Raw genomic sequence first — 21,975 nt, forward strand, 5'->3', positions numbered from 1 at the left:
TTGGTCCTTGTCAAACTCGCTCAAATCCATATGCTTGCCCATTTTTTCTGTTTCTAACACATCAACTTTGAGGACAAAATGTTCACTTGTTGTCTAATATATCCCACCCACTAACAGGTGCCATGATGAGGAGATAATCAGTGTTATTCACTTCACCCGTCACTGCTCATAATGTTATGCCTGATCGGTGTATGTTCTACAATGCTCAGCTGTTTGTTCTATACCACTGTATTGCAGATGTACCCAATCCATTGAAAAGCTGCCATTAAGAGTATCAAGAAATTTAAAAAGACTCACCAATATAAACAAACATTAACAATGCATTTATTGATTACAAAATAAAATGTCCCTTTTAGAAAAAGTCTAGGAAAAAAAATGTTTTAGTGATAAAATGAGGTTTATGTAATATCAAAGGACAGCCCTTTAATTATGCATAAGCAGCCCTAAATACAGTAGATAATCTTTAACACTTGTACACAGGGAGATTGGTTTTGCTCATTTGCAATGTGCACGCTTCACAGCAGTAATAGTACTCACAAAGAAAAATGTGAACAGTAACACTTTGGCTGGACTATAAAACAGTCCAGCAGTCAAAGCAGACACAATTGTATTCATCTGTACATGGCTACAATAGGAATTTCTACAATGAGAGACACACTTTAAAGGTGAACTTAGGGAAATGATTGAAACAAGTACTGCTAGCAACGTTAGTATCACTAACTTACATTTATCACTGCAGCATGTGTTCCAGTGTTTATGCAGCAGTGTGTGAGGAGACCCTTGCAGCCAACTTTGGGAAATTATTATAAATGGCAGAAATAATGGAAAAATCTCAGACAGAGGACAAACACATGACAAACTCTTAACTCAAAAATTGTTCATCATCATCATCATCAGTGACTGACAGAAACTGAGAGAACGAGGCTAAGATAGTGTATGTAAAATGAAAAGAACAGTCAAGAAACACTAAGACATGATCAATAAGCTACTAAGCCGAAGGTTTTTTTTTTCTTAATCAAAATCAAATGATCAGTCAGAGAACATGGCATTGAAAAAAGTTCGATATTAAAAACAATCTGAAGCACTAACATTTTGTCAGTTTTTAAGATGTTATCACTTTGTCATTTCTGCATCTTCAAATCAATGGAAAGAGTCTGGATCACCATCTTTCTCAAAGATTTTCTTCAGAGCTCGGGACATGGATGGTGAAGACCAGTTCGGAGAAGCAACAGATGACATGTTGCCTTTGTCTTCAGCCTCTGACTCGTTAGATTCTTGTTCTTGAGTTGTGCTCATCATGAGAGCTTCAGTCAGATTCTGCACCATCTCAGGAAATCCTCCGGGGGCTAACTCTAAATTAGAGTTCAACACTGGCTCGAAAGAACGTTGAAGAAATTCTGGCTTTTCTGCTAGGACATCCAGCATTTCAAGGAGCCAGGCTGACAACAAAAGGGCTAGGTCAGCAGGCACAGCACCGATGAGGTCTTGTGGAGCTTCAGTCACATGCTGGCTCCATCGAGCTTGCAGGAACTCTCGTAGCACAAGACCAACACAGGCCTCTAGAGGCTGCACACGACAGGAGCATGCCAGAGGGATGATGCCTGGTAAAGTGTTTGCACGGCTGAGCAATGCTAGGAAACTTTGAGTTAGGTGACCCCGATACTGGTCCATAACCAGCATCCCCTTTCTTCTAGAGTTTGTCTTCACATGCCGACGCCACACTTTGTTAAACCATAGCTTGAGTCTTTCATCATCAGAAAAGCCCTCCGGCTTGGCCTCCAAAATGATGTCTGGCAAGGTCGGTGCATCTGGGCTTAGAGGATCTCCTCTAAGAAACACCATGGTAGGTAAGATCGTGCCGTCAGCTAGGGAGGCGAGTAAAACATCTATTAGCGGATCCTTGTCACCAACCAATTTAAAGGCGGACATCATGGAAGACGAATCGGCTGAGGCAGGGTCAAGCTGCTCCATGTCTACAAAAATAGAAAGCTCATCCATAGCAGCAATGGCTGATAGACCCAAGCTGTACGAGGTGACCTGGTTATTTATAAAAGAGGTAAAATTTTGCAGACGTTCCTGAACTTTATGGGGTAGCAGTCGGCGGGATGTGGCCATTGACTGCAGAGATAAATCATGGTTTATCAGGAAGTCCACAGCCCAGCCATAAGAGATGCCTGGCCCACCATCAGCACTCATGAACTCTGCAGCTTTGGAAAAAAGACTAGCTTCATCGACAGGAAGCTGCTGCTCACGCTGACACAATACCCACTCAGCTAACCGATCACTTGCTCGAGGAATTAACCCTTCTCTGCTCTTCGGCGGCCCAAGCTGAAGCTGACGCTTAAGTAACAAGGACTGGACTTCATCTGGCTGAATATCGAACTGGCTGGCTGCCTGAGGAATGCCAAAGCACATGGCGTAGAGTACAATCTTGAGCTGTGTGACAGTAAGAGATCCTCCGGGTTTAGCCCCGGCTTGAATGGGGGCTTGACTGGAAAGTGCTATTTTCTGTAGTGTTAAATCCTTTGGCTGCGTCCCACAATTGGCATCAGGCACAGTGCTTTCAACCACAGGCTGTACTTCAGAGGGAATAGACGGGGTGTGTGCAGAGCTATCCGGGGGGTTTATGCACCGCTTGGGAAAGGGCACTGGATTAGTGGCTTGTGGAAGGGAATTTTGATCCACTTGAATTTCTTGCTTCTGTAATGCAAACCCACTGTTGAGCTCCTGGTCCTTCCGAATCAGATCACTTGGTATAAAAACAAATCTACAAAAAAAAAAAATCATCATAAGGTTAACAAGAGGCAAAAATCACAGCTCAGACCCTTTAAAATTTACCATGTGACTGATTTCATGTAAAAAGAAAAATTTGGTTAAAAATACATTTCAAAATTAGAATTCTTCTCATTGTAACAGTCATTTTTTGACATTTCACTGAAAATGTTTCTTTAAAAAATCTGATTATTGAGAACTATGCTTCAATGTTGGATCTATTAAAGAAATAATCGATATGCATCTATGAAGATTTTTTATTCTCGGCTGTCAAGCGGTTTTTATTTAATTAATTTTATTTTATTATTTAATTTCACTAATGCTGTTTCTATTGCATCATATTGCTCCATTGACTACAGAATAAAAAAAGACAAAATCACATTACCTTTTATAGCCACTGGAAAATCCCTCTGGAAAAAAAAGGAGAACAACAAAAATTACTGATTTGCCGTCATTTACATGCAAAGATTTATCAACTTGAACGATGCAATCTGAAATCTTAACTGGAGGTAAAGAATACCTGATCAAAATTTCATTCATATTTGCTTCTCCATCTACTCCAGTCTGATTTAGATGTATTCATTTATATTTTTTTTGTTCAATTAAACACACCTACTGGTTGCATTCCTGTTTCCTATTAATTAAAATCTTATCTGAAATATCTAGACCATAAGCCTCACCACTGAATTTGCACTGGCTGAAGGCGTGGCTTGGATTCTTAGCCAGATGCATGGCCATCATGTCTCCAATCTCAGTGGAAAAATCACAGGTACTGCAGCATAGTTTACCCAACCTGCCAGAAAACCATAATCAATAGATCGTCAACCACCACTGCTAAAGTACTACCATTCAACAGCAGAGATGAAAAAAATACTCAGGTCACTTACTTTGGACAGGGTTTGTACAAATTCAGGTATTTAGTGGAAGTTTTGCGAGGAACATGATAACTGCAAACAGAAACATTACAGATTAGTAAAACATCTGCAGCAACGACTAATGATACTTTTATGATATACACCGATCAGGCATAACATTATGAGCAGTGACGTGAATAACACTTATCATTATCTCTTCATCATGGCACCTGTTAGTGGGTGGGATATATTAGTCAGCAAGTCAACATTTTGTCCTCAAAGTTGATGTTAGAAGCAGGAAAAATGGACAAGCGTAAGGATTTGAGCGAGTTTGACAAGGACCAAATTGTGATGGCTAGACGACTGGATCAGAGCATCTCTAAAACTGCAGCTCCTGTGGGGTGTTCCCGGTCTGCAGTGGTCAGTATCTATCAAAAGTGGTACAAGGAAGGAACAGTGGTGAACCGGTGACAGGGTCATGGGCGGCCAAGGCTCATTGATGCATGTGAGGAGTGAAGGCTGGCCCATGTGATCCAATTTAACAGACGAGCTACTGTTGCTCAGATTGCTGAAGTAGTTAATGCCGGTTCTAATAGGTCAGGGCTGTTTTGGCAGTGGGACCAACACAATACTAGACAGGTGGTCATAATGTTATGCCTGTTCAGTGTAACTGCTATCACTTAATTCACACACACACATACCTGATCATGTGGTTAGCATACGCTCTGGAGCAGCAGGTGCTATAACGGCACAGGGAGCAGTGCACAAATGTAGGGAAGTGAGTGGAAAAATCTGGAATCTCAAAGTTACATTCTATACAGAACCAACTTCTTGAAGGCTCACTAGAAACAGAAGAAAGAGGTGGTGTTAAGTTCACTGTGTTTAAGGGCAACTTAAAGTGTATATATTTAACATTTCACAGTTGGCACTTTATCAGGTTCATCGATCATACAGTGTTGCTTGTAGATGAAGGGTAGACAAATGACCAGCAGCTGATTTTTAATTTTATGGCAAATGATTCTTAATTATTCTTAATAAAGTAAGTCTATGTTTAAATGAAACAAATACCAGTTGCTTCATATGAGCCACGGCAGAGCAACACATAGCTCTACTACACACAGCCACAGTAGGTAGGGATAGATAGATAGATAGATAGATAGACAGACAGACAGACAGACAGTTAGATAGATAGACAGACAGACAGACAGACAGACAGACAGATAGGACACCTACACATTACATATGAACTTGTCACAATACATTCAAAAACACATCCAAGAGCGTGAGATGATGGCTGATTTCCTGTGTTTAAAGCATGTATTACTGTAGGAACAAAACTCTTACTATAGTTAGCCCTCTTACACATAGGTAGTCTATACCTATGGCCAGTTGGAAAGCAAATGAAACACCTATGGAGTGTGTAATCTGGATCATTTAGGATATGTGCTTTCTGAATTGGGGCTGAAGTGACACAGTCTGAGAAAAGTAGAAACTATTTCACTAGAATTAATGAACATGTTACAGATTACGACCTTTTTTTTCTTCCTAGCAATATGCACAGACATGGGAACGATAATGATCCTGAACAAAAATATGTAACATTGCAGTGTCAAACGGTCACACAACTAACAGGTCAAAACATGGCAGGCTGCGCCATTAAAGGCATTTTACGGAGAGGATAAAAACTATGACTACACAGGATCTTCCTCTCCCAGGGGTTATCAGCATGTCATATTTTAGGGTTAAATTACAGTAGCCTGTACATCTCGAGGCAACCAAAACATGACACTAGGCAAGCGCTAGAGCTTTAACTTACCTGATGGGTTAAATAAGTTTATGATTAGTTCATCCCTGTAGATACACAATTGCTGCCCATTTGTTGCTATGTGCAATTTGTTGGTCCCCTCTGCTCTGTTTAATCAATTAACTGAGTGAGATGTTATTTGGGTTTTTAAACCATCTTAGAAAGACACTGTCCTGCTACGAGTACACTTTCAATTCAATTTATTTGTATAGTGCTTTTAACAATGGAAATTGTCTCAAAGCAGCTTTACAGAAGTATAGAAAGCAAGCCTGAGGCAAAGGTGGCAAGGAAAAACTGATATGAGGAAGAAACTTTGAGAGGAACCAGGTTCAGAAGGTAACCTCATCCTCATTTGGGTGACACCGGACAGTAAATAGAAGATGCCAGCATCATGTCAGTTTTACTGCTGTGCTAAGAATAAAGTGCTCACTGAATGTCTTCCTTCTATAAACAATCCTTATACTAAAAAAATGTCAAAACTACAAAATGGGCATTCTGCATTTCTACTGTAATAGTGAAGCAAAACACTGGTGTATATGTATGATCATCAAGTAACCCTTGATGGACAAAAGACTCTCACTCACCATTGTCTCTGAAACTTGGTCATGACTTCCAGCATGCTCTCCACAGGCTTTCTCTTCGTAGGTGTGATCCTCTGGACAGCACTCGGAGCTGCAGGAACTGAGACTATAGAGGAGCTTTCACTGCTCGTACTAGGTTTAATGAAATTAGTGTTGTCGTTTACTTTAGTCACTGAATAAGCCCGGATGGTTATCTGAAAGGCAGATAAACATTAATTTATTCATTCATTCATCTTCTATACCCGCTTTATTCCTAATCAGGGTCACAGGGATCTGCTGGAGCCTATCCCAGCACACATTGGGTGAAAGGCAGGGGTACACCCTGGACAGGTCACCAGTCCATCACAGGGCCACATATAGACAGACAACCACAAACACTCACACTTACGGGCAATTTTAGAATTACCAATCAACCGAATGTTTTTGGACTGTGGGAGGAAATCGGAATACCTGGAGTAAACCTATGCAAGCACAGGGAGAACATACAAACCCCTGCCTGGGTCGAACCCAGGACCTTCTTGTTGTGAGGCAACACTGCCAACCAGCTGATAACTGTGAACTATTATCTATCTAAAATGTAATAATACAGTAAAAAAAAAAATCAAGGGATCGAGAGGGAATACAATAAACATGGTACTTACCTTAGTACCAGGTTTAAGCCCCAGCAGCTGCACAGGCTTGAGGTGGGTCTGGTGAAATAAAAGCTTGTGCTCTGCCTTGTCCTTTGAGTAAAGGAATTGAAGCCGGCACTTGTCACAATGCAACACTGATTTTTTCTGGACACAGAAACAAGAGACCAGATTCAGTTCAATACATATGCAATTTACCCTGTGTTTACACGAACATGCCGTGACACAGCAACCCATGACATCTGAAATGCACTGTTTCAGAATAATAACACTGCAAATACAAGTGACCGACTCCACTGAATTCCTCTGACCAAATCTACTGAAAACAACAGGCTTTTGAAGCTTTTGCATGGTATCTAAACCAGAATTTTTTTAAAAACATTTTTACTTTTTTTTTTTTTCAATCCTTAAAACAAACGCTGGGAAAATTGTACTTTAATTTTCCATTTCAAATCCAAAGAACATTTTTTAGAAGCTACTGCCATCTATTTGCACCTAATTAATACGTAATAAATAATATGTAGAAATTAGAAATATGACCATTAAAACAGTTGATCTTTGAAGCATCCTTTTTCCATAGGCTACAGACATGCTGTTTAGAAATCCTGTAGACATTCCAATAACAATATCATTTATTTTATAGAAAAAGAGTAAACACTATTTATAGATAAACTGAAATCATTCTATTTTTCTAATGAACAAGTTTATGAGTAATTAATAACACTGATCCTGGAATTACATGAACTGGTTTTTAAAATTAGCCTGAGCTGGCAGAGCATAACTTGCCTACACTTAGAATTTTACCCTAATGTACATACACTATATTGCCAAAAGTTTTGGGACACCCCTCCAAATCATTGAATTCAGGTGTTGTTTTCAGGGGTTTGGCTTAGCTCCTTAGTTCCAGTGAAAGGAACTCTTAATGCTTCAGTATACCAAGACATTTTGGACAATTTCATGCTCCCAACTTTGTGGGAACAGTTTGGGGATGACTCCTTCCTGTTCCAACATGACTGTACACCAGTGCTCAAAGCAAGGTCCATAAAGACATGGATGAGAGAGTTTGGTGTGGAGGAACTTCACAGAGTCCTGACCTCAACCTGATAGAACACCTTTGGGATGAATTAGAGCGGAGACTGCAAGCCAGACCTTCTCATCCAACATCTGTGCCTGACCTCACAAATGTGCTTCAAGAGGAATGGTCAAAAATTCCCATAAACACATTCCTAAACCTTGTGGAAATCCTTCCCAGAAGAGTTGAAGCTGTTATAGCTGCAAAGTGCGACTGCAAACTCCATATTACATTCATGTGCATGTAAAGGCAGATGTCCTAAAACTTTTGGCAATATAGTATATTATAATTAAAGGAAATGATAAATCACTTTAACCATAAGAATCCCACATCAGTCTCTCCAGTTTTTTCCACATGCCTCAAAAATTATTTGCAGCTAAACTTCATAGTGCAAAACCAACACAGATCCAGAATAAAGAACCATGTAGTGATAGTTATTTATGGCTTGCTAGGCTGAAATGGACTGTACCCCATTATGTCAAGGTATTATAGCTTCTCTAGTTCAAGCTGGTATTCCTTACCTGGTGTTTGTTGTAGTGGAGCTGATAGCTGTTGCTGGACTTGAACACTTTGAGGCAGTATGGGCACAGAAGATTAGCGGTGTCCTTGTGGAGCTCACGGAAGTGAATTATAACGTCATAATAAAAAGAAGAGCGGAAATTGCAAACCTAAATAATAAAAATACCCCATGTTCAATTTTTAGAGAATAGGATTCATTATGGTCACAAAGTCTTTAGAAAGATAAGAGTTTACCTGACACACGTAGGGCATTTCCCCAGGCTTGTGAAAGTTTTTCATATGATGCAAAAAGAGGGGAGTGTTCTCAAAATGCAACTCACAGATCTTGCAGAGTGCTGTAAAAAAGGAATAATAACTTTTTAGTACTCTTTGTACAAAAAGCGTCATGCTTAATGTTCTCTGCATCACATGACTCACATGCGGACTCTACTTGGCTGTGGGCGGTCTCGAGGTGGCACTGCAGGGAGAAGGCTGTGCTAAAGTTGCGGAAGCAGTGCTGGCACATCGTGTGGGATTTCTCATCACCCCTCTGATACTCCATTTCCATATGGTGCTTCATGTGGTTCATCAGCCTGCAGGGAAACCAAACCTTAACCTTACTATTACACATTATACCAGCTGATTTCTTCAATCTCACTGATCAGAAGGTTTTAATTACATTTAACATCACAACACTGATCAAATTTAAACCACAGGGTTGTATTAATGTGTTCATTCTACGTATCTTACTGCAAACATCTGTGGTACAAGTGGAAAAAAATACTTCCAGATGTGATGAAAATAAACAACGGTGTGGTGGTGGTACTTCCATACAGAAGTAAATTTCCTACAGAAATTCCTTATATGTTTTATTCATTACATACACCAATCAGGCATAACATTATGACCACCTGCCGAATCTTGTTTTGGTCCCCCTTTTGCTGCCAAAACAGCCCTGACCTGTGCATGCACTGTGTATTCACACATCTTTCTATCAGAACCAGCATTAACTTCTTCAGCAATTTGAGAAATGTTGGATCGGATCACATAGGCCAGCCTTCACTCCCCATGTGCATCCATGACCCTGTTGCTGGTTCACCACTGTTCCTTCCTTGGAGCACTTTTGATAGATACTGACCACTGCAGACCGGGAACACCCCACAAGAGCTGCAGTTTTGGAGATGCTCTGATCCAGTCGTCTAGACATCACAATTTGGCCCTTATCAGACTCACTCAAATCCTTACACTTGCCCATTTTTCCTGTTTCTAACACATCAACTTTGAGGACATAATGTTCACTTGTTGCCTAATATATCCCACCCACTAACAGGTGCCATGATGAGGAGATAATCAGTGTTATTCACTTCACCTCTCACTGCTCAGAGTGTTATACCTGATCGGTGTATTCCCTACAGACCTAATGCAGAAATACATTTTTTCCCCTCCCCAAATCCCAACATTGCATCTTACTTGATGTTGTTCTTCAGCTTCTTGTCGCAGAGATGGCATTTCATCATAACAGGCACCTGATTATTCTCTATCAGGACAGGACGTCCCGGGTCCATCCCATAGTAGAAGTCTTCCACTAGCATGATAAGCTTGCCATGCGCGTCATAGTCACCGGTGCCAGGGCTGTGTACTCCTTCTGGTATCTCAGATGTAGTGATGTGTTTCAGACAAGGAGAAGGAGGAGGAGGAGGAGAGGTTGAAGAAGAAGAGGGGGAAATAGTGCTCTTATGCGTATTGGGTATGAATTGCATCGGGTCACTGCTACGCTTGGTCCTTCTGACCCTTTGTCTGGGTTTGGTGGTCAATGCATGGACGCTGTTTATGAGCTCTGGATTACAGTGCTGAAACAAAAGACGGTGATGAAATCAATCACTTGAGTTTTTTTTGGTTTATACATCATCATTTCCACTGATTACATGTCAGTCGGTGAAAGGCTAAAGTTTTATACATTCTGCTGCTTAGGAGCAAGTACATTAAATAAGAGGAGAACAATAAAACAGAGCACTAATCATCAAATAAGAGCTTCCACAGTGTGTAGAGTGACCGATCTGACATGCTCATGCTATTCATAAATACAAATTTTGTCTCAGTTTGAGGTACCTGAACATTACTAAAATTGTATTAAATTTCTTTTTGCCCCTGAGCTTAATGTTTGACCACTTTCACGAGAGTAAATATGATAATAAAATAGACCAAAATGTGTCTTTTGTTATTCAGATATTCTCACTTGACTTCATGAGGAAATAAAGTTTAAAGTGTAAACAAAAAGTTAATTCAGGGTGACACTCAGAAGTAGGTTAATAAAAAAGAAATGAGTGTAGACACTGTGTGACTGTGTTTTTGTTTGCGAGAGGAAACTTACACACATGTAGCCACGAAGCTCATGAACAACTTTGTAGGCCACTTTACAGCGAGAGCAGAACTGAGGCGCCTTGAAAACATTCTGAAATACTGCAAAATAAAACCATTCAAATGACATCTGCATTAATAAATACTTAAGGCAGATCAGTAAAACACCTAAAAACTGTACGTCAATTACTATAGTAAAACATTTAGGCCATTGAAAGCTCATTTCTCATAAGTAAGTTATAAACATGCATAAGACAGAGAAAAGAATTAGTGTCTCTGTTACGTGCTCCACACACATGAACTAATTAACAGCTGACCTTTGGGGGAAATAATAGGAGAAAAAGCTGTTTTCTTGGCTCGGGCACGGGTCTTTATAGAGGAGACCTGAGAGGACGGCTGCGTCAGTAGGTTCTGCATTTGATCAGCACCAGCAGGAGGAGGTTGTGGTGCTGAAGATGATGTTGATGGCAGTTCTGAAGATAAAGGTGTGGTAATAATACAGTAAACCACTGAGGACAATATAAAAAAAAACACAATCTGTCATGCCAACCAGATGGAAAAACAGAACATTATTGGGTGTAAAAACCAGGGTAACAATTGTCTGTAAACTGCTGACCACAATAGCAGCAATACAAGAGTCATAATATTATGAGCATCATAATAAAGTGTCAGAAAACTTGATGTAAAACCAGTTTAGCTAGCAAATGTCATTATACACCAAATAGGCATAACATTATGACCACCTGCCTAATATTGTGTTGGTCCCCCTTTTACTGCCAAAGCAGCCCTGACCCATCATACACTGTGTATTCTGACACCTTTCTATCAGAACCAGCATTAACTTCTTCAGCAATTTGACCAAAAGTAGCTTGTCTGTTGGATCAGATCACACGGGCCAGCCTTCGGTCCCCACGTGCATCAGTGAGCCTTTGCCATCCATGACCCTGTCACCGGTTCACCACTGTTCCTTCCTTGGACCACTTTTGATAGATACTGACCACTGCAGACCGGGAACACCCCACAAGAGCTGCTGTTTTGGAGATGCTCTGATCCAGTCATCTAGCCATCACAATTTGGCCCTTGTCAAACTCGATCAAATCCTTACACTTGTCCATTTTTCCTGTTTCTAACACAACTTTTTTGTGGATAAAATGTTGACTTGCTGCCTAATGTATCCCACCCACTAACAGGTGCCATGATGAGGAGATCATCAGCGTTATTCACTTCACCTTTCAGTGCTCATAATGTTATGCCTGATCAGTGTATGTAATGTATTATACACTAACTGTGGAAAGGTTCATTGCTTCATGGATGAATATAAAGGTTGTGAGAGCAATGCAATCCAGCAACAATGCAAAACCTAACAGTATATACCCTCAGTATTACAGAGGTTTTATGAGAATAAGAACATTATACAAATCCAATATGATTGTTACAGTTACTGATCACCAGCAAAACCCTGTCTCCTTTAGCTAAAAGACAAGCTCTTGTTTTCACGCTGAAGTTAGCTGTTAGCTCACTAGCATCCCATGCTTGTAACTTGTTGACCCTCAATCAATATAAAACAGATTTCTGTGGGGTTTTTTTTGTGTGTCTTCGAAGCTGATTATCTCAAGCAATACATTTCAAAAACTGCTGAAGGGCAGCTCAGTATTAAGCCATAATGGGAATTTGAAAATGTTTGCCAATTGAAACCCTACAGCTTTACCGGTGATTTACAGGATCCCCAAAATGACTCTCAGCAGCTCAAATCACATCATGTTTTAAAGGATATTTATCCCTTGACTCAATAAATAATATTTTATATTACACACCAAGTGCCCCTATTTAACCCTACACCATGTGCCAAATAAACCCTTGTGGAAATTTGTGTAGATAAATAAATACGATAAAAAACTTGCTACGACATTCTGAGTGTGTTAGATGATACCTGAGGCAGTTGGGGAGGTGTGAGGAAGACTGTTGCAGGGTGAGCTGCCCACAGCAGGCATCCCACTGGAGGTTACTGTGGTGACGGTTTGTAAAGCAGATGGGCTGTGGATGATAGTGACTGGGATCTTAACAGCTGCTGGTTGAGGCGTGCTTGATGGAGACACAAGCTGAGGGGAGATTAACGGGCCTGTCTGACCTGGGAAGGAGAATTTATTCATTGAGGCATGTCACATCAGAGGAAATAAAGGGAATATAAAAAAATTAACATGTAATGACTTAAAAAACATTCTGACAAAGCAGTGCAGTCAAACACCATGGAAAAATGTCTAGAGAGAGTAATGACGTATATATTAGCGGACAGCATGGCAATATTCAGTCCCATTGCATGGTTTTGAATAGAAAGTCACCAAGTTTGGGGCAGGTCAATACCAGAGGTGGAGCATGCGCAGTCGACTCTATCGTTTGGACTGTGGTTCTGCCTCATAAAGAGCTCGACAACTGACTGAGCCATTATTTTTTAGCTGACGTGGCGAATCCATGAGTTCAATCAATGAATGTGAATATAATTAACTAACATAACGTGCCAGCTGAAATTATACTGATCAAAACTTACACTCAACACAAGCTACACTATATTGCCAAAAGTATTCACTCACCCATCCAAATAATCAGAATCAGGTGTTCCAATCACTTCCATGGCCACAGGTGTATAAAATCAAGCACCTAGGCATGCAGACTGTTTTTACAAACATTTGTGAAAGAATGGGTCGCTCTCAGGAGCTCAGTGAATTCCAGCGTGGAACTGTGATAGGATGCCACCTGTGCAACAAATCCAGTCGTGAAATTTCCTCGCTCCTAAATATTCCACAGTCAACTGTCAGCTGTATTATAAGAACGTGGAAGTGTTTGGGAACGACAGCAACTCAGCCACGAAGTGGTAGGCCACGTAAACTGACGGAGCGGGGTCAGCGGATGCTGAGGCGCATAGTGCGAAGAGGTCGCCAACTTGACTCGAAGAGTCAATCGCTACAGACCTCCAAACTTCATGTGGCCTTCAGATTAGCTCAAGAACAGTGCGCAGAGAGCTTCATGGAATGGGTTTCCATGGCCGAGCAGCTGCATCCAAGCCATACATCACCAAGTGCAATGCAAAGCGTCGGATGCAGTGGTGTAAAGCACGCCGCCACTGGACTCTAGAGCAGTGGAGACGCGTTCTCTGGAGTGACGAATCGCGCTTCTCCATCTGGCAATCTGATGGACGAGTCTGGGTTTGGCGGTTGCCAGGAGAACGGTACTTGTCTGACTGCATTGTGCCAAGTGTAAAGTTTGGTGGAGGGGGGATTATGGTGTGGGGTTGTTTTTCAGGAGCTGGGCTTGGCCCCTTAGTTCCAGTGAAAGGAACTCTGAATGCTTCAGCATACCAAGACATTTTGGACAATTCCATGCTCCCAACTTTGTGGGAACAGTTTGGAGCTGGCCCCTTCCTCTTCCAACATGACTGTGCACCAGTGCTCAAAGCAAGGTCCATAAAGACATGGATGACAGAGTCTGGTGTGGATGAACTTGACTGGCCTGCACAGAGTCCTGACCTCAACCCGATAGAACACCTTTGGGATGAATTAGAGCGGAGACTGAGAGCCAGGCCTTCTCGTCCAACATCAGTGTGTGACCTCACAAATGCGCTTCTGGAAGAATGGTCAAAAATTCCCATAAACACACTCCTAAACCTTGTGAACAGTCTTCCCAGAAGATTGGAAGCTGTTATAGCTGCAAAGGGTGGACCGATGTCATACTGAACCCTATGGATTAGGAATGGGATGTCACTTAAGTTCATATGCGAGTCAAGGCAGGTGAGCGAATACTTTTGGCAATATAGTGTATTTTGGGGGGGTGGGTGGGGGTTTATCCTCAAGCTCTGAGATTTCCCCGTCTGAATACAGGTGTACTCTGTTCATTTTCTTAGTGAAGTTTAAAAGCAGTGCTTGCCTCACCATACCAAAGTACTTTCAATGTTCGTACAGTAATTAAACTGTTGAGATTTAGCTAGTTTTATCTGCCTTAGTTTATGCTGCAACTTTGTGCATGTTGTTTGCTAGTTATACAATATCAATATACATCAATACAGCAAGTTTGCTTAGACATTAGTAATACAGTGGAAAATAACTCTCCACTGAGTGTCTGTTCCACCAGTTTACAGCAGAATAAGATGTTTCTTTGCAATAGTACTGTCAAGAGCTTCAGGTGAGTGTTCAGGTCCATGTTCCTGTTATGTCTAAAACTACACCTCATCAGCAATCGAGCCCTTTTATTTAAATCCCAGAATAGCTCCTACAAAACTAATTTATCATAAGAAAGACTTTTTGGGGGGAGATATGAAGGTCAGTGTAACTTGTAAAAACAACAGAACACTGTTAACAAAAATTATTTGTACAAATGTAACTGTGTAATTGAACTTCGGTCTGCTTCACTTGCGTAAGCAGGATTAAAAAAAAAAAGGTCCTGCGGCCACTAGAGGCCTCAGAGACAGTTTTGCTTCACATTTTCAGCTCTCTAATGTTATTTTCAGCTCTCTAATGACATGCAACCATATACTATACAATCAGTAGAGATAAAATGAAAATTTAAGCCTTACTAGGAGTCAGAAAAGTGACAGCTTGGCCTGTAGGCAGGATGTAACCAACTGGGGTTGCAATGTTCTGTTGGTTGCCTGAAGATGGCTAGAAATAAACATGGCAAAGAATAAAATACAAACCTAAATAACAAATACCATTATTATTCATATTAACCTGAACTGAGCAAATTCTTACAAACAAACTGCATTAAAAAATTATGTTATGACAAATGAATAGGACTGTGTAGTAACTGCAGACCATCAGAAGAGCTTATTTAATACAAATAAAAAGCAATTAGCAGCACAAATCTAAATTTCATTAACAGATCTATTTACAATGATGATATGGCAAATAAAAGAGGCTAATAAGCACCAATGAGGCAAAAGCAACATCAAGTAAAAAAGATGCAGCAAACCTTTGGAGCGATGAAGATGGGTTGCCCCTTGCCACCTGCAGCAATCTGAATAGACTGAAGAACACCAGCCAGTAAAGGCTGTGGTACAACAGAACCTAAAGAAAACAACACCGTTTATACTTTAAACAAACAATATAGACTTTTTGACATTTGCATGCATCCCAGATTCCACTTGCATTGCTCCTAAAAGCATGATAAAAAACAGGCTCTCCTGATCAGTCCCATGGAAGAGAGGCAAGTGTCTTAACTGTGTTGGAAGTAGAGCAGTGAAGCTGAGCAGAGGGCATGGGTGAAATGATGGAGCTGTTCGAGGCAGAGCATAATGCCCTTTGCTCTTACTGCAAATTTGCTATTTCATGCTAGCATTCGTTCTACCACATCCCAAACGTGCTCTACACGATTCAGAGCTGGAGACTTGACAGACCACTGAAGTTCTGCACTGTCAAACTCATGGCATATTATCATGCAAAAAGTAGCCATTATAAGATGGATAAAATGAGGCCATAAAGTCTACAGTCAATATCAATACTCAGACAGGGTGTGGCCTTCAAATGATGCTCAACTGATATAAAGGAACCAAATGTGTGCCAAAAAGACATTCCCAAAACAATTTTTTTAATGCCATGTTAGCTTCTTCACTTCAGGAAGAGTTTATATAGGTTTTTTGAGGTTTATACTTGTTAAGAAGTTCAGAATCTTGTACGGTGGTCTTGAAGATATTTTCTAGATAATTTTCTTGAAGATATTTCAAGATAAGTGTCTTCTGAATAAAATTTCTGCCTTATAGTGCTCAGGGCAGGGCAGTGGAGTAGAATGTGTTTTACTGATGTAGGTATTTTGCAGGCTTGACATAGTGGTGGTTCTTCCCCTTTTAGCAGGTGGCCATGGGCGAGTCTTGTGTGGCCAGTGCAGCACCTTGTGTACACTGTTTGGTCAAGTCTACTTGAAAAGTGGGGCCCAACACGATTAAACCACCACCAACAGATCATGGATTCATGCTGTTGACACCAAATTCTGACCGTACCATCTGAAACAATAAAACATGAAAAGTTTTCGTCCAGTTTCAGTGGCCTCAGATTCTTATTCTTGGCTGACAGGAGTGGAACCTGATGTGGTCTGCTGTTGTAGTCCTTACACCCCAAGATTCAAACGAGATACAGTGGAACCTCCGTATACGAATTTAATTTGTACTGGAGACGAGCTCTTAAGGCAAATATTTGTATTGGGAAACAAATTTTCCCACAGGAAATTATGTAAATGCAGATAATCCGTTCCAGCCACCCAAAAATATTACCAATACAAAGTGTAAAAAAAAAATAGAACTTGCCACCCACAACACTAATGTGTCAACAACAAAAAACGCTTGAATAATCACCTAGCTATAGAACGCATGCAGAAGGCAGTGTTGGTATTGTGGCTTGACTCTTTCAAAACAGCTTTCGCTGACTGAATTTTTATTTATTTTTTTTTAAATTCACTTGACTTGGCTTTCAGATGTACGTGCAACTTGGCCGGCGTTCGGTTCATATGCTGAAAATTTATTGCAAAATTAAGGCAAAAATTCGCAAGGATTTTCGTATGCTGAGGTTCCACTGTATTTTCCTGTTTGCCATGGAATCAAATGATTACCACAACCTTCCTGTCAGCTCAACCCAGTCTGGCCATTTTCTTCTGAGCGAGGCATTTCCACCAGCATTACTGCTAATCAGTGGAGGTTTTTGTTTTGCACAATTCTTTACTAAGGTTAGAAAGTTTTGTGTGTGAGATTCTGAAATAATTACCCCATCCTGTCTGGCACCAAAAACCAGGCCAAAGACACTACAATCTAAATTTTCACCCATTCTGATATTTGATGTGAACATGAAGTGAACTCATGCCTGGCACTGCAGCCACATTACTGGCTGATTGGATAATTGCATGCATGAGCTGATGCACCGGTGAGTGGAAACTTAAATACAACACATTTTTACTACATATATATAACTGCTTACTTTATATTTATTTTTATAGAAACTTACCAGGAACAACTGGCACGAGTGTTGTCTTGATGGCAGAAGGCTGCACAGTGAGAGCAGGAGACACTGAGGGCACCGATGAAGCTGCTGCATGTCCATTAATCACTGGAAAGATTTTACCATTAAACATCATGAAGGCAGATGGAGATGATTTATTGAAAAGTCGACGGATTGCTGGTTTTGACATTTTCATAAAAGATTTGACTCCACACGTTAAATCAGTTCTCCACACAGCAATAAAATACGGCGTATTAATGTTGCTTACCGCGATTTACGTTCTCCGTTTGATTCGTCTCATCTGTGTTGCTTTGACATGGCGCGAGTTCATCCTCCTCACACTGCATGTAAAACTCGGACTCCGACATGTTCCATAAAAACTATAAAACATTTTAAGATATTTCTAAGAGAATAAATGCAATCACTCTTCAACAAAACAAAACATAAAAACTGAATTTAGCCATAAAATAATCATGGAAAAATACTACTGTCACCATTCAGTGATTGTAGTTGCTTACTGGGAACTTTGTAAGAAGGGTCTTTTATGCAACTGTGTCTTTACTGAGACCACTACACTAGTCAGAAGTCTCACTTGCTGACATACAGTATATTGCCAAATATAAGTGGACACCTGACCACCAATCCAACATGTACTTTCTGATCATCTTATTCCAAAGTGAGCTTCTCTGTTGTTTAAATAAAATCCACTCTTCTAGGAAGACTTTCTACTAGATTTTAGAGTGTGGCTGTGGAGACGTGTGTTCATTCAGCCATAAGAGCATTAGTGAGGTCAGGCACTGATGTTAGGTGAGGAGGTCTGGTTCCAGTTCATCATAAAGGTTTTCAATGGGGTAAAAGTCAGGCCTCTGTGCAAGACACTTGAGTTCTTCTGCCCCAAACCATGTCCTCATGGACCTCGATTTGTGCACAGGTGGAACAGGTAATTCCAGTGAAGGGAAAATGTAAAGCTACAGCATACAAAGGCATTACAGACCATTCCAGCTGTGAGTCCCAACGTTTTATGGCAACAGATTGGAGAAGAACCACATACAGGTGTGACGGTCAGCTGTCCATAAACTTTTCCCCATATAGTGTATTATAAATAAATTATATATATATAAATATAAATTCTAAACATCTGCCTTAACGGTAGTGATTTAAGTTAAGTTAAAAACTGTTAAACATTAGACTAGTTCAAATAAATAACGTGTGATAGTGTTTGAGGTTTTTTTTATTTATTCTAATTTGTTCATAATTAACATTAAAAAAAAAAAAAAAAAATATATATATATATATATATATATATATATATATATATATTTATATATTTAAAATGTATTAAAAAATAAGAACACTATATATTATTTTAAATTTTTTAATGTTATTATAATAATGTCTATGATGTTATTTTTTTAAAATATAAAAATGATTTATATTTATTTATTTGTTATTTATTAAAAATAAAAAAATATATATTTTAAAATAAAAAACACATATCATATACACTGCCCAATCTCCAGATTTGATCCCTATTGAAAACCTCTGGAATGTCATCAAGAGGAAGATGGATGGTCACAAACCATCAAGCAAAGCTGTTTGCTTTTTTGCAAGAAGAGTGGTATAAAGTTCCCCAACAGCAATGTGAATAACTGGTGGAGATCATGGAGCCAAAACGCATGCAAATCGGGGTTATTCCACCAAATACTGATTTCTTAATGTTATTCAGCCAAAGCATTAACACAATTTGTTTACAAATTATTTGCATTTTGTTTTATTTGAGTTATTAAAGCTCTGCAAATACTGCATGATCTTGGGTTATTTTGATGTGTTGTCATGTCCTTTAAATATACACTCTAAATAACAATAGTTATATTTGGAATTTAGGAGAAATATTGTCAGCAGTTCACAAAAAATGAAACAAAACTGTTCATCTCACCAATACATGAACCTGGAAGAAATAAACATAAGAAACTGATTATTTTGCAGTGGTCTCTTATTTATTTTTCCAGAGCTGTGTATATATATAGCGTTATTTATTTATTTTTACATTTTCTAAACATAGTTATACAATTATTTATTAAAAAATTAAAAACCATTATATATAAGACTAATACACACACAATATGTTTGTGTGTGTGTATATATATATATATATATATATATACACACACATGTGTGTATATGTACATATATGTGATATAATGGCTAGTTATAAACAAAATTAGAAACAAAATTAGATATTATATATATATATATATATATATATATATAAACTCTGACTTCGGGCGCAGGTGCACTCGCATAAATCATATAAAGTCAGTTAGATCGTTCTGTTGAGTTATAAATCTCTGTATCTCAGACTAGATCCTAGTTTCTCCGCCTGCTGTGACCCTCACAGGCTCCCGATCAGCGCTTCCTCACTTCCCCCCCCCACTGTCCAGGGCTAACATTAGCCACAGAGGCTAAGTGCATGTGGATTCCTCCTGCACGGATCCTCCTCCAGCTGTGTTAGCCGCACTGTTTAGCATTAGCCTGCTGCTGCTGCCTTGGCTACACGAGTTCAACAACTTGCAAACACACGCACGCGACTCATCGCAGTGAATGAAACAAGCGGCTCATATCTTACCTCGTAGACTTTTTATCGAGCTTGCAAACCGATAAAAGACTTCAGTTTTCCCCGGACAGTTTGTTAGTTCGCGGGCTTTGCCATCAGAAGGGGAAAAAAAAAACAATGATCTGAGGTGTGCGGACGTTTTGACTCCCCCAGCTCGCGCGCACTGGTAGGTTGAAGGCGGCGTGACGTCACTTCCCCAACCTCTCAGCGGCACGCTCATTGGCTGCGATCTTTGGGCTTGGGGCGGGATAATCGTTCGCAGTACAATTCATGAAAGTCAAAAATGATCAAAAGATCAGAGTATGTGTGAATATTCGTGTAAGTCGTGTAACAGGGTACGCTGTGCCTAAGAACAACAACAAAAAAAAATCAAGAGTTGTCCAAAGCAGAGCAGATGAATAATTGTTCATCATTATAAAATATGAATACGTTCACTAAAGTACATTTGACACTTCAGGCTAACCATACAAAGAGCTAAATAATGTCAAAAACATCAATACAATTACAATCATTCTAATATCCGTGTCAGATCGGACTGCGTGTGTGTATTTAACTGTACTTAATAAATGTTACCGTTACCACTGCCACTGGTTAAGTGTTGTAGACTTTGCTGCTACTAGCTGTAGCATGCTAAGCAGGAACTAGCTAGTAGAGTGATTAGCTTGGGCGGCTAACAGCAGATATGTTTTTACATTGTACACAATGTTGTAATCATTTAACAAACATTTTACTAGAATCAACACGCTGTCTTAATAAAACAGCTTTTTTTTGCTGTTAGTTACAGATGCTGTGCTTGGATCAACGCACAACATATTTATATTTAGAGTTATTTAAAAGACTCTCGTGCCCTTCCTGTTTAACTAGGTAACTATGGTGACGTACCATCGCTAATCCAGTTCAGCTAACAGATACACGAATAGCCTATTATTATTATTATTATTATTATTATTATTATTATTATTATTCTTTCAAAATGGCAGCCCACAACAACATTGTCTTGCCTTTATTTTGATTAGTGACTAATATTCCAGAGTAATTCGGTGTCCATCATCGAAAAAAGGGACATATTTTGCTACTGCGATGCAGGGTGTTGTTTACACTTCCTCTCATGTCGATTTAGCTAACCCTGTTTATTTCACTTATCCTGAACTCTCCTACACGAATGTCCAAGCTAAATAACTAGATATTTAACATCCATCATCCCATAATTAAGGTGTTTATTTGTTTCTTCGACCCCCAAATAAATTTGCACAGCGTCTAGATTTCCAAAAGAGTCCAGTATTTATTGGTTAAACAGGTTTTTTTAGTGATCTGAACTGTATAACTATGTGTTGGTTAACTGGTCCATTTTCTGGAATAATCAGATATTTCCAGTCTGCTTGTTAACAAAAACGGTGATTACAGAAAAATCTGAAACTGTGTGTAAGCTAGATCTAACCACTTGTTTACACTGATGATTCGGTTCAGTCGATCGAATATGTAACTAGTTAGGCAGCGAGCTAACTAACTAGATAATGATTACACATACTATAACATCAACAGCGTGACATTACCAAATATTAGTAATATGGTGTGAACGCCAAACTTTGTTCTAGAATTGACAACAACAAACATTTTGGCATTTTAAACCATTTTGTACTCAATAACCCGAAACACTGCATAGCCTGTTCTGCTAGAAGGGGCTAGGTTAACACTGTATGTTCTTAACACAAACCTATAGCTGGAATTAACTACAGTAATGCAGTTTGATCTTCATTGGTCTCCTGTTTTCCTTCTTTGGGTGAATGTTAAGCTAGTATGCATTATAGGGATGTATCTATAG

At 39.6% G+C, this 21,975-nt stretch overlaps 1 protein-coding gene across 1 annotated transcript; it reads right to left on the reverse strand.

Moving 5' to 3' along the window:
- Window positions 1-300: 300 nt before the first annotated feature.
- Window positions 301-20,323, reverse strand: pogza (pogo transposable element derived with ZNF domain a). Its single transcript, XM_058378030.1, has 19 exons — window positions 20,166-20,323; window positions 17,808-17,919; window positions 17,546-17,647; window positions 15,528-15,622; window positions 15,133-15,217; window positions 12,499-12,696; window positions 10,886-11,041; window positions 10,582-10,670; window positions 9,681-10,060; window positions 8,649-8,803; window positions 8,466-8,566; window positions 8,234-8,380; window positions 6,653-6,787; window positions 6,015-6,205; window positions 4,328-4,468; window positions 3,660-3,719; window positions 3,453-3,565; window positions 3,158-3,182; window positions 301-2,767 (listed from the first exon to the last, which is right to left on the reverse strand). Exons 2-19 carry the CDS (start codon window positions 17,905-17,907, stop codon window positions 1,141-1,143), a joined length of 3,900 nt encoding a protein of 1,299 aa, XP_058234013.1. The 5' UTR covers window positions 17,908-17,919; window positions 20,166-20,323; the 3' UTR covers window positions 301-1,140.
- Window positions 20,324-21,975: the final 1,652 nt, after the last annotated feature.

Source organism: Hemibagrus wyckioides, linkage group LG24 (assembly GCF_019097595.1).
Source record: "Hemibagrus wyckioides isolate EC202008001 linkage group LG24, SWU_Hwy_1.0, whole genome shotgun sequence".
Taxonomy (NCBI): domain Eukaryota; kingdom Metazoa; phylum Chordata; class Actinopteri; order Siluriformes; family Bagridae; genus Hemibagrus; species Hemibagrus wyckioides.